The sequence below is a fragment of the Metopolophium dirhodum genome, chromosome 6, assembly GCF_019925205.1.
Source record: "Metopolophium dirhodum isolate CAU chromosome 6, ASM1992520v1, whole genome shotgun sequence".
Taxonomy (NCBI): domain Eukaryota; kingdom Metazoa; phylum Arthropoda; class Insecta; order Hemiptera; family Aphididae; genus Metopolophium; species Metopolophium dirhodum.
In genome coordinates, this window is record NC_083565.1 from 8,610,554 (window position 1) to 8,624,978 (window position 14,425).

The 14,425-nt window shown below is 30.7% G+C and overlaps 1 protein-coding gene across 1 annotated transcript; it reads right to left on the reverse strand.

Moving 5' to 3' along the window:
• Positions 1-4,110: 4,110 nt before the first annotated feature.
• LOC132947340 (uncharacterized) lies at positions 4,111-9,834 on the reverse strand. The gene is made up of 6 exons (XM_061017605.1): positions 9,366-9,834; positions 6,552-7,083; positions 5,893-5,970; positions 5,155-5,244; positions 4,644-4,774; positions 4,111-4,460 (listed from the first exon to the last, which is right to left on the reverse strand). The coding sequence occupies exons 1-5, from the start codon at positions 9,824-9,826 to the stop codon at positions 4,664-4,666; spliced, it is 1,272 nt and encodes a 423-aa protein (XP_060873588.1). The 5' UTR covers positions 9,827-9,834; the 3' UTR covers positions 4,111-4,460; positions 4,644-4,663.
• Between the last annotated feature and the right edge of the window lie 4,591 nt (positions 9,835-14,425).

Here is a 14,425-nt window from a genome sequence, read left to right on the forward strand (position 1 = left end):
ACCCATATAATTATTTTTGCACAATAATATTATAGCCCTTATAGCCCTTTTGAAATGTACAGTGAACCTGTGGCCAAAGATAAGTTTTCGTATTGTCCGACAGGAGCAGTGTTGGGAATAGATAACTAAAAAATTATCTATATAAGATAAGATAATTTTAACAAAATAATATTATCTAGATAAAAATAAAGATAACATAAATGTAATTTACCTAGATAAAGATAAATACAACAATACATTTATCTATATAAATATCTAGATAAATATAATTTTTTTACACTTATTTTTATTGTTTTTTTAGTATTTTTGTAATATTATATTTATATCAGTATAATGACATAATATTTATTATAACAACGAATTGAGCCTTTGAAATACAGTTCTACGAAGTTAGTTTTAATTTATTTTTAAAATGAATGGGGAAATAAACCTATACCTAATTAATTTTAATATGCTTATTAATTATTATGGCTATTTTTTTATAGTAGAGAACGATGTATAGTGCAAGCCCGCATGCAGGTTCTCGTATTATCATAATATTGTCGTTGGCAATAATAACAAGAAATATATTCTTCTAATTTTATGAATAATTCATATTATATTAGAATTTTAGTAACATTGGTTTTATAATTTTTTAGTGGCACTATAATATTTATCTAGATAAGCCCATTTTTTATCTAAGCTAAACATTAGATAAATTGTAACATAATTATCTAGATACTTTAAAAGATAATTTATTTCAAAAAATCTTATCTAGATACTTCCCAACACTGGACAGGAGTGACAGGACTCAAACATTTACACCAACATATGATAAAGTACCAAATTTAAACAAAAAAGTTTAATAAATAGGTACCAAAAACCATAAAAGAATTTATGTTTTGGGGGACGGAGTGGCCGAGTGGACTAAGGTGTCGGCTGCGACGCAGCCGACCCTAGTTCGATTCCTTGGCCGCGGGCGGCATTTTTCTTCGGGCAAGTCATGGTGTCCGGAGAACAAGTGCCGCCATCCCCCACCCGGGCATGGCAGATACCTACGGGTGCCCAAATTGAAAATTCTGCCAAAAACAAATCACGTATAAAACAAAACTACAGTACCCTCCCTACAGTACCACAGGCTAATGCCCTAGCAGTTGAAGCCTTAACCCTAATAAAAAAAAAAAATATATATATATATGTTTGTCCCTAAGGTACAGTATATGTAATATATTTTATAATATTATGATCTCCGGAATGCGACGTAATTCGTTGTTATTGATTGTTGCACAATGCTCACATTTCAATACATTATAATAATATAGTCGCACACATAAATTATTGTAATATTATAGGTGCAGAACGTTGGAACACGTCAACAATAATATTATGCACTCTACAAGATTAAAAACGCTTTTAAGCATAAACCGATGAATAAAAATTGTGAATAATAAGTAATAACATGACAAGAATTGACACAATCATATATACGGCATTCTTTTACGTTTTAATATTTAAAATAAAATAAAATGTGTCAACTGTCAAAGGATATATTGTATCAGACGTCATACTGTAAACGTTTTTAAGTTGTTAAATAAATAAAATATGTCGGTAACTACTTTCAAAAAAAGTGCTAGGTATACATTATAATATATTGTGTGTAGTTGAAAGAAACTATTGATACAATAGATGTTACAATTATTGTCACATTTACCATTGTCTATAACACTTTACAATTTTATTTGAGAATACTTTAATATTAATTTCTAACGTGTTTTCATTTATTTGTTTTTATGTACATCAGTTACATACGCATTCCGTTGTAAACTATACGTTAAAAAAATTAAATCGATTTTTTCGTATTGTAAATTTTAATATTTGCAATACAATCAGGCTAGGATACAATAGATAATAGAGGTATTATATATAATATATATATATATATATATGTATTATTATACCTAATCCTTGGATTTAGGACTTTTCGTGGTTGCTATGGAAATTGCAATACACCCGCTAAAACATGAAAACACAACACAATGGATTAATAAATAAGACACCGTCTGCTATATTATATATGTACCTATTATGTGGATAAGTGAATTGTTATGAGCAATATTTAATGATAAGTTTATTGTTTCAAACTTTTTACACGTCACATAATACGAGAAAACTATATAATAGAACATGTAATACTGCAATACACGACATACATACCGTATTATAAGACTGTTATACGTACTTTTTGATAATTTCCCTGTTCGTAATTTATTAAATCTGTTAAGAAAACCTATTAACTTATTATTACGCCATCACTATTTTGGGATCGATACAATGTACCTCATATTTTACAACATAAGCGTACATAGTAGGTAGATGCATTATACTTTCGTGCATTAAATAATAACAAAACGATTTCAAAAAACAAATTAATAATAAATTAGCTACCTATTAAATTAATATGTATTTGATTTCGATCAAAATATAATATAATGTTATGACCATTAAGATCACAATTTTTTGCTGTAAATTATTATTCTTAATTTTCTAGCATCAGTATCTACTATATATCTGTTAATAAATGTTATTTTCAGTTAAATATTTTAATAATGCATACCTAACATGTGTTTTTATTATTTATTCATAATAATTAGGTTACAATAATATACACGGATTTTATGAAAACTAGTAGGTTATGGTATCTAATTATTTTTAAGAATCCACATTAAATAAATATTAGGTAGGTATGTTATGAAACATTCATCAATTTTATCTTAATTGAGTGTAATTTTTTATTCGACATAACTCAACGTCGATAAAAAAAAATTGTGCGATGAAACATTATTTAGCTAAGATATATTTTTATCAGAATACAATATTTCTTTTTGAATAAGTTATATAATCAACCTATTATTTATGTGTTGGATGAAGTTTATAGTCTAAATATATAAGTAATAGCCAATAGGTATTATATTATAATTGTGGGGACTGTCATTGCAAATATATTTTAAACACATATTATATACGTGACCAGTACTGAAATAAATTGTATTTCATTTTTCGAAAGACGTCAGATTGTTGTTTAAATTTCTATACAATATACATTATAATATATACTTTTGAATTCAGAACGAAGCGAAGAAATTGTTAGTAATATAATATTATATACTATTATACTACAATGATACTTTTTATTTTTTTCTGGTGGTAAGAAATCACAAAATGTTTTATGCAGCACATAAATTCATTGGAAATTGAACACAACTAGTATACAATCTCTGTAGGTCATGCTAAGAATTTTTCAGTATTTCGATTGAGCATTGTGAAAATGTCGAAATGACGATAAAATATATATATATTATATATCAGCGATGGAGGTTTTTTAAAAAAAATCTACCATTTGTCGAGAAATCAAGTTCTACTCGAAATCGTTTTCAAATATAACGATTTGTCATAGCTATGAAATATTAGTTAGTAGACAGCTTCTTCAATTAGCACACCCAACTTTGGTATACATTTTTTTGCACAGTTTTTGGAATATGTATGTCTGTACGTATATTATACAATATAAAATTAAATTAGTAGGTATAATATTATATTTTTGGATAAAATCAACAGCAGTTATTTTAATATTCTTTATAACTCACAAAGTACATATTCTGTACATATTCATAATCATTTTTAATTCATATATATATATATATGCTTAAAATCATTATAAAATAATATTACACTGGTATAATTTGTATACACAATTCACAATTTTATTGTGATAACTGATATTTAGGTACCTACTTGAAAAGATGTAAGTTATACAATATAGTTTAAGTAGGAGATACCAGTTTCAATAGTTTAACATATTGTATTGTTAATAATATTAATTAATATTTATAAACTATAATTAAATAATAATATGTCTTGTATATAACATATTAACATGTAAAAATAATTTTATTGAAAAGGCCTATAACATATTATATTTACCGATTTATAGATACTTAAGCATTAAATTATTATAATTATTTATTTATTTCAACTTTATAAAATTGTATAATAAATAATTAAACTTTTAATATATGTTTAATTGTAAGCTTACAAATTTATATACCTATATTATATCATGTACCTATTCGCTGTAATCTTGTGATATGAATAATGATTCCGAGTCTAACTATTTACTACAATAGTTGATTAATACAATAATTATTTTGCATTCATTTTCTGTACTTAACTGTTAACAATTGTAATAATTATAATGATAAACTAATTGTATCATCTCATATATTATATTTTTTCCTATCATTAGTTTAAATTTCATATTATTATCAATCAATTTAGTATTATTCAGTAGCTGGTAGCTTAATAAATAATTGCGTCCCTCTATTTGTACATCATACTATGCAATATTATAACGATGATCCATTGAAGCTGTTTTTTGTTTAGTTAATCTAGAGTTGCCATTATTTTCTCCTTTTGTCGTGAACCTATTCAAAAATATTTGTACATTATTCGCAAGTGCAGTTTGATAAATAATGATATATTATTATTATGCACGTGTTTCGTTTAAAATATTTGTGCTGTATGAAAAGCATGATTAAATCAGACTTAATCTGAATGTAAATCTTTACGTAGTTACGTAAATGTATGGATTTTAAACGTATAGTTACCACAGATCAATAATAATAAATTATTGGTCAGCGTTTGTTGCATTGTTTGTGGTAATAGATGCCATTGAAATCTGATTAAACGCGAAAAACTGCAGTAAAAGCGCTAAATACGCCAATGTAGTGCCAAATCCCTGCAGAACAAACGTGATCGTAATATTAATATGTATAATCATTGATTATGAATACTATAGATCGGTCACTGCGGTACAATATACGCCAGTAAATTTAGAGTAGCGTATTTTGTACCGCAGTGAGAAATGTATAGTATTCATAATCAATGGTATAATATGTATATAATTTAGTGGATAAACATAATCAACAATCAAAAACGCATCATTGGCATGGCGCCGGGGGGGGGGGGGAGTAAGACGGGGTATTTACCCCCCTGGAATTCAAATATAATGTTGAAAATGTTAACTAAACTTTTTTAATTGACTTTTTGGTGTTTGATTTCATTATGCCCCTCCCCGATAAACTATCTGCGCGCACCCATGAACGCATAAGTACTTACAGCATAAAATAACGTCATATTGATGTTTAAAATGCCAAATAATTCAAACTTGGACTTGATGGTATCAAGTTGATGTTGAAATAGAATTATCTGAAATTATATTTTTATTTAAAAAACATCAATTTATTATTAACATCATAAATTGCGGATTCAAGCTAAGTGAATGAAAACAATTTATGCGAGTTTGTTAAATTTATGATTTTATTGAATTTTCCATTCGCACTTATAATTTGTTCACTTATTATAAATCTAATACAGTAATACACGTATACTTTTACTTAAAATAAGTTTATCCGCCTCAATGCCGTTGGCTGATTAAATATAATAATTAAAGTTTTTCAAGAAACCTCTAAATACAATCATCGTATCAGTGCCATCTGACAATATTCAATAGGAAACTTTTTCTTCTTCTCTCGAGTTTAATTAGTACGCATACCCACAACTACAATATTGTTCAAGTTGCTTAGTATCATCTCTCCTCAAATTATATTAAAGCTATTTTTTTTCAACGAATTAATTATTAATATGGGTATACAATATTTAAATAAATATTACTTTATGTCTAGGTATCTAATTTAAAAGTATTATTTTGAGTAAGCACTTAGTTTCAAATTAAATTTATACACAAACATTTTTACTATTATTTTTGAAAGTAAACTTTACTTTATATAAGTACTATCATAATTTTGTAAGACATACTTTTTTATTTTACACGACGTTTAAATGTGTTTTCTTTACCTCGGGCATCAGTCTCCGGCTTGTAACGGGATTTAGAACCAACGAAAGCCAGCTAAGTGACAAACGAATTGGTAAAATCTAAACAAAGCAAGATAAAAAATCATATTAATTGCATGCTGTATCAAATAGTAAATACTATAATATAATACTATTATATATTAAACCATACTAATATTGCAGTAAACTGGAAAGTGTATGTATGCATATTATTGTAGTCAGTGTTGGGTAGTAACGTAACGCAAATTACAAATATACTATAACGAAATTACTTTTTGTCACCGAAAGTTTAGTTGTCGATTATAGACAGATTTATAGACGATAATTAACGATAATAAACGGTTTAAGCGTCGGAAATCGACTTTTTCCCGTTCAGCGGGCGGTTAAGTGGGAATCCCCATAGGGCCGGGTGGTTTTTTTACTCATTTGAGTGACATCACACATTCACACAGTTTTAATTTCATATTCCAAAGAAGAATATTATTCAGAGTATTTCAGTTTGCAAAAATCAAATTTCAGACAAGTAGTTTATTATAGTTATAAGAGTATGTACCATCATGTACCCTAAAAGTGCTAAAACATGTTGCTCCGAATTCAGAAAACATTTTTACCGCGGGACGCCACTAGTAGCCACTTGCCAGTAGCCACCCTACCAAACATACCTTTTTGGTCACGTAATGTTCGCACAGGTACAGGTACCATAGCCGGATGATCCGAATGACGCAGTAACCCGACCACATGGCGGTGTTCGCGTAGTTTACGTGCTTCTTCTTCTCCCATATGACGATGGTCACGTCGAACGCGATGCCGTACATATATACGATGATGCGGAACACACAGTCGAACATGCATAGTGACAGCGGCAACTGGAACAGACGGTTGATGCGGGCGAACAGTTCCATGCACGCGCGGTGCACGGCCCGCAGGTCGCGTATATCGGACGCGCTGAACGCTGGTATCCCCATCCGGCCGGCCGCGGGTCTTCCACCGCCGCCACCCGTGGCCACAGACGCCCAGCATCTCCATCGCGGGTGCTCGGCCTTGCGCACTAGCGTCTCGATGTCGTTATGCAGTGCACGTAGCCGAAGATACAGCGACACACACATCAAGTAAAAGAACTGCTCGACGACGACGCACGTGATGTTGGACAGCGGCGGGAACAAACAGATCAGTTTGGCCAAAGGGAACGGGAACCTGCAGCATATCACAAACAAATACAACGATAATATTATATAGCAACCACACAATAATAACGATAACGAACTGGAAATTATTATAATTTATTTATATATTTTATTATAAGTATGGACTTTATAGTATAACATAAGTGTTACATTATAATAATACCATTTTACATATTAACATAAACAAGGTTTTAAAATATTAATAATTACAAATAATAGAAATTTTACATGATAGCATATCCGAGTATATGTATATAATTTTATAAAAAAAGAAAAAGTCAGTTCTATATTGGCAATCCACGTCATCCTTACTGCAGGGTGCTCAGTGACATCCATAGGAATATTCACGTGGAGGGATATGGTGGATGGATCCCCATGACCTTTTTTTTTATTTATATATAATATTAGTGTGGGAAGAACTACACCGCAATTCATTCTACAAATAATGATTATAATATATCTCCCTCCCCCAAATTTTTCTTATATAGTTAATGAATTTAATTTATGAAACCAAATGAATACTGTAATAATTTACCATGTTTCCCTAATAATACCTAGGCTGTATACTATGTTTGTATTGTTATACCTTATAGTTTATACCATTGATAATCAAGGGAATACGAATTTTGTTGGCATTTACTTTGCTATGCATAAATATGTCAAAAACTATATTTTATTGAGGGATGACGATAACTAACTTTGAATACTATACCCGTATTGCCGTTTTTACTTTTTACCCGAATTCAGCTTTTGAAGGATACACTAAATGTTATTTCAATAGCTACATCACCAGTTTTGACTTCACACCAGAACGCACATTTTCTAACATGAAAAGATTTTTAAAAATATTTACGAAACTCATCAGACCAAGTGTATTGAAGTATATGCATTACAGGTCTTACTAGCTCTTTTGAGTGTACAATGTACATAGGTAAATTTAAATCAAATATTGTCAAAATACGAACTCAATACTCAAAGGTAACATAATAATTCCTATCACGCACTGTGAATTTAGTGCACTAAAATATAAGAAAATTGCTTTTCTGCTATAACGTGCCAATATATACAACAAAAAAATTCTGATTCAGAACTGTAAATGTACTGAATCGTATATATTGTATCTGACTTATCTTAAATTCAGAAATGAATTAGTCGATACTCAAATAAACATTAGATTCGCAGCCCCGACCGTTAATATATATATTATATATTATGTACTTATATTATTTTAATATTAATAGTTTTATTAAAAATAAGTCAGCGCACTATATGTTGTATCCCTCTGACCCACAAGTAACATAGACAATTTGCGTTCATCAAATCCAATCTGTTTGTATTGTTAGCTTAACTAAGCTTAAATAATAATCATTGTTCAAGTTGTAACATATTACATACTCAAAATTCGTATAAAAATTGAAATATCGTAAAAAATCCAACATAAGAACAGAGATAACGTTCTTAAATTTAAGTTTGAAATTAGGCCAATTCACTCAATACTATAAAGCTAACTGCTAACAATACATGGTTGGTTCTACTGAACGCAAATTCGCTATGTTGTGAGTGGATTTAGGGAGAGAAAACATATAGGTATTACGCTTCCATCCTCTTAATACCGGGTCTTCCAACAAAAAAAAAAAAAAAAACCGGAAAAATATGAAATAACCTAACAAAGAAGTAAATAAATGTATTTAAAAAATTTTTTTTCGAGAACGGAAACTAAATTATACGCCACTAAGAGTCCAAGGGATAAAAATCACATGTTTTGAAATTAATGTCCGTATGATTGTGTCCATTCATACGTATATATTGACTTAACGTAACCGTATTTGTAAATCCCTTGACAGCAACTACACGTTGTGAACCTATACCCCGCTGGTCCATGATTACTAAATGGCAGATATAATTGTGCAGGGGCTAAAATACTGTGTCCCCTGACATACTTTGTGTTCCTTGAAAATCATTAGTGTGTCCTCTGAATGACAATATTAATGTGTAAGGTAAGTGGTATATAAAAAAGTTGGGGATTTTGGGTATTACAACCACCACAGGTTTTTTTTACTTTAGAAATCTGTAAAAGCCCAAAGGTAACAGTTAAATTAATAAGTGTCCCCCTGAAATCAGATGTATTTTAGGCCCTGAATTGTGTTGACAAAATTTTACCGTGGCCAACCTATAATATAACCGGGTCTATATACGTAGTTCTGCCAAAATTATTTTTAATTTTCCCGTTTTCCTGGAAGACCCTGTGTTCGTGAGACGTGTGCGGGCCGACGACAATCACTGGGCACTGACTTGTACGTGATTAAGACGAAGTACATGGCGAACTCGTAGGCGACGAATAGCACGACGGCGTACGCAGAGAAGTGCTGCCAGACACCGGTGACGTGGTTCAGCTGACACAGGTCGAAGAAGCACTCGTTGGTGGCACGGACGACGGATGGCCACAGCATGTGGGCCTGGCACGCGGCGGTGGCCGCGATCCCGGCGAACATCATGTACACGAACAGCTCTTCGATGTCCAGCACCCGGGTGGCCAGCAGCTTCTTGGCCATCTTCTGGTAGTTCTTCAGGTTCCGGATGGACACGACGCTGACGACCAGCGACACCAGCCAGTAGAGCGCCGTGTGGAACGCCTTGAGCGCCACGCCCGGCCAGTGGACGCGGAAACGTCGGGGTGGCGGGCCCGGAGTCCGCGCCGCCGGAAACACGCCGAACAGGTACGCGCAGACGTGCAGCGGCCGGTGGAGTTTCATGGTGCACGCTCAAGTCGTCCGGCCGTCGCGAGTGGGTGAATAGCATTAAGTGTGTCGAGTCAATTGCGCGCACGTAGAGAACGTCCGAGGGTACGGAATGTTGTGTGTGTGTGTGTGTGTGTGGTCAGAATGCGCGTGCGCATATCATAAGACACAAAAAAACCGACACAATAAACGCCGTATAATAGTACCAGGTCGCATAAAAAATGTATTAATTTAATGGTTCACTAAAATGTAATGGACCAATCATAGACCCCTAAATCGTGCTGAAAGGATCATAATATTATAGCTCGCACTATTGATTCATTAAATGTTTAGTGATTGTTCATGCAACCCAGCATATAAGCATATTTATTAATTAAAATAGTAAGTTATATTACAAGTGCGAATTGTATAGTATATAGGTTATGACTTCTATGTAATAAAAAATAATCACAATAACATAAATATAATAGAATATGTGTGGAGGGGTTAAGGGTTCAACACCCCCCATAATTTTTATGATTTTTAATAATCGTAAAAAATGTTCTCGCTTACTATATTTAATTTTTTTTTTTTTTATTGGGTAACCCGCGGCAACATAGGCCATTGGGTGTGGAGGAAGGCACTGTAGGTTTTTAAATTGGGTAGGTTGGTACACGTGTGTGTTGTGTTTTGGAAGAATTTCTAATGGGGCACCCGTAGGTTTCTGCCGTGCCCCGGGTGGGGGGATGGCGGCACTTGTTCTCCGGACACCGTGACTTGCCTGAAGAAAAATGCCGCCCGCGGCCAAGGTATCGAACTCGGGTCGGCTGCGTCGCAGCCGACGCCTTAGTCCACTCGGCCACTCCGTCCCCCTATATTTAATTTAATAATATAAGTACGGCTGTATTTTACAAATAAAGAATCTAGCTATTAAGCTTATATTTGTTATATTTTTAATAATTGCAACATTCAAGGTTTAATTTTAGCATCTTCCAATCGAAAACAGATTTAAAAATGTTGTTGTATAGCACGCAGGTTCAGAGTATTTTTAGCTGTTGTATAGGTATCGTGTTTTATTTTATTAATATGGATTTAACGTTTAGATGACTGAAATAAAATCCAAAGAATATCCCGCAAGTATAAACGACTATTTGAAAACATATTTATTTATACTTAAATTAATGTTGATAAAAAACAAAAAAAAATACCTTGATAATATATTTGTTCTATATTTGATATATTATTTTATACATCAACGATTTTAAAAATGGGTTTTGTTTCCCTATAGTAAAATAAAAAACATGCATCAATTGTAATAAATGACGTGTCGTGGGGTAGGCGGTCTCCCCATTGTCCCCTTGTTTGTGTATTTGGTACTTTCACCACAATTTAAAATTCCTGAGCATGTCACTGATTATAATTTTAAAAAGATGGGTAAGTGGATATCGCTCTGCTGTACAGTAGGTTACAAGTGGGTCACTGTAATAGATGGTGTTAAATTTGAATTCAATGATATAATATCATTGTATAAGAAAAACGATTCTGTGCGAAAACGGTCAGTCAGCCTATGATATTACCAAGTATATTTGATGTTATTATTGTGAATAAAGTAATTTATATATAACCTATTTACATGGAGTCTAAGAGCCTTGTTTTCAATTTTCAATCCTTAGCTATCTAAAGTTGAAAATTTTATAAATTTTTAACTACAAAATAATTATTAAATTATAAATTTGATACATTTTGTCAAAATTTGAACTTTAAATGCTTATAAAAAAAATTGTGCCTATGTATTTTTAATATTTTTCAACTGCTATTAGAACGATATATCAGGAGCCTTATATTAAATTTTCATGCTTTTTTACCCAACAAATAAAATTTAATTGATATTTATAGGAAAAAAAACTAAGAAAATTGAGAACTGACAATGTCCGTAAACAGCTGAAAAAGAGTCAAATTATTTTCAAAATTTTATCGTGTATAGAAAATGCTAATATAAACATTCAGTGAAATTTTCAAGTACCTATATACAGTCATACGTTTTTTAATTACAACAAAATAAGAAAATCGTTACATGAGAAATCGAGTGAATATCAAATGTCGTAAAATTATGAATTGTTTGAAATTTGTTTAGATATTTTTTTTTTTTTGATAAAGGTAGACAAACTTATGGATAATCTTGTATCACATTTTCAAATCTTAGATTAAAAAATAAAAAATTTTTTGAATTCTCAACTCAAAATAATTTGCTAATTTTCGTGATTTTTCCGTATTTTGTCAAGATTTGAACCTTATAAAGTTATAAATAAAAACTGTGACTAAGGATTTTTAATTTTTTTCATCTGCCATTGAAACAATAACCTTCTATTAAATGTTCAAGCTTTTTTAACCAACAAATAAAATTTTATTGAAATTTATAGAATAAAAAACTAAAAAAAATGGAAACTGAAAATGTCCGTAAACAGCTCAAAATAAGTCAAAATATTTGGAAAATGTTGTGGTGTATAGAAAATGCTAATATAAACATTCAGTCAAAATGTCATGTACCTACTACGGTCATTTGTTTTAAAGTTGCACCAAAAACCAAAATCGATTTTCTCAAAAACAGATTTTGCGTACTAATTCCCGTTTTTCCTTAATTTTTCTTTTGTTTTTCACGTCGCGTTTGAAAACCACTGAGAAATTTTTACTTTTGACCCCCCAAAGCTCCAAATTAGATTCACTTTCATATCAGAAAAGTTACTGTTGTTGAAAATCCAATCACTTTTACTGTCCTAAAAGGTGATGACAGACGCAAAATAAAACACACATCATTGTAAAATTAATACATTCATCGCTTCGCTCAGAATCTAACCTAAAACTCGCTATGATCAGAAACAATACGGATATAGGTCCTAAACTAAGAAATAAACTATAATACAATGTGGTAGAGTATTGTACCAAATGGTATTTCAGAGTTCAAACTAGGTAAAAACAACATAATAATTTTATATTTTATTTTATTAAATAAAGTACAACTGTAGTCTGTAACCCAGTTTTAAACGAATCACTTGACACTCAGTAATACCAAATAATTTGCAAAGTACAAAATATGCATCGTAATAAATAATATTAAAATAGTACCTACCTACCTATATATAATTTCTATACCAACTAGTTTTCGACGTGTGCACTACAATGGTCAGGCTTTTAACGTGACCTAAAAACGTCGTTTTTTTTCGTAGTCATCGTATGGTGTTGTTGCTGTTGTTGTATTGTAAGTTACAATTTGTAACTCATTCCATATTATTACTATTATTATTGTTATTATATTGTTGATGTTCTGTATGAATCGAATCCCGCGCCGGGTATATACTTTTTTCTGCGACAAATAATAAAAACGAACCCGCCCCGCAATCAAAACGCCTATAGCTGTATAGTACGCCGCAAGCAATGTTTTTATATCGTTTTCCTTTGGACTAGCAATTCGAAAAGATAAGTTTTTTCGGTCCATATCCATAGTACTCGATGTAAACGAATTGCAACAAATAACAATACATATTATACGCAAACTCGTATAATATTATATAAATAATATGTCATGTATATGGATAGTGTATACAGGGTGTCCCACTGAGATCTGACAAATGAAATAACTTTTGTTCTAATTAATATTTTTAAAAAAGTTCTTTTAAATATAATTCATAGACTATTGCGCTACATTTTTAGTATACATTTTTTATTTTGTATTTTTTAATACTGAAAATAAAAACTTAAAAACTGATAAAAAAAATTTCCAAAATATCCAAAATAGCCAATTAGTAAATCTGATTTTCAGAAAAATTTATATCGTAAAAACATTTATTTAAGGCAAGTGGCTGATTTTTTATCATTTTTTTAAATATCAATATTCTTGTTAAGTAATATACGATCTAGTTTATGTTAGAAACATTATAATTTCAAAAAATATAAATCAATTTGAAATTATTTTATATGAACATTTTGAAATAGGTGCATGTTAAAATCTAACTATTTTTTTTATTGTATTTATTATAATAATAAGTTGTGTACTGGTGTATAAACTATATTAATACAATGATACCCGCAATTATTGAATAAATAATTCATGACGTGCTTATTACCAGAAATGTATAATACTATTTTTACAATTAATTTTAGCGTTTATACTTTTCATTTTAAATAATCCGTTGGCAGAATACGGTTATTTCAAATAATAAGATACGCTACGGTATTGCGTTAGCTTAATCGCGGTAGTTGTATTTATTAAAATCCAGTAGTTAAATATTGTTCTTTTATCTGAAGATAGGCCATAGATTGTGTGCACAATAGTTTATTGTCAATGGTACTAATTGGATAGATATCAATTCTGTGGTACTCGTTTTCTAAATTACTGGAAAAACATGTCATAACAGCTATATTATAAAAATAACCCATATTATTGATAAAGATTATATTGAATATAAAATTTTATTATCATTATCAATTATTATTATGTTTTATCAATTGGATCAAAGTATCTATCTAAGACCATGATATCAATTATCATTTTTAAATAATAAACAGTGATAGCGGATCAATAATCCAGATTCAAAATCAGCCACATTAATTATTCTTTACATTTTATAATGAAATAAT

Coding starts and splice junctions, on each gene's coding strand:
- LOC132947340 (XM_061017605.1), bottom strand. CDS start 9,826: ATGAAACTCCACCGGCCGCTGCACGTCTGCGCGTACCTGTTCGGCGTG. Junction 7,084..9,365: donor TTCGTCTTAATCACGTACAA/GTCAGTGCCCAG, acceptor GATATGCTGCAG/GTTCCCGTTCCCTTTGGCCA. Junction 5,971..6,551: donor AACATTACGTGACCAAAAAG/GTATGTTTGGTA, acceptor TGCTTTGTTTAG/ATTTTACCAATTCGTTTGTC.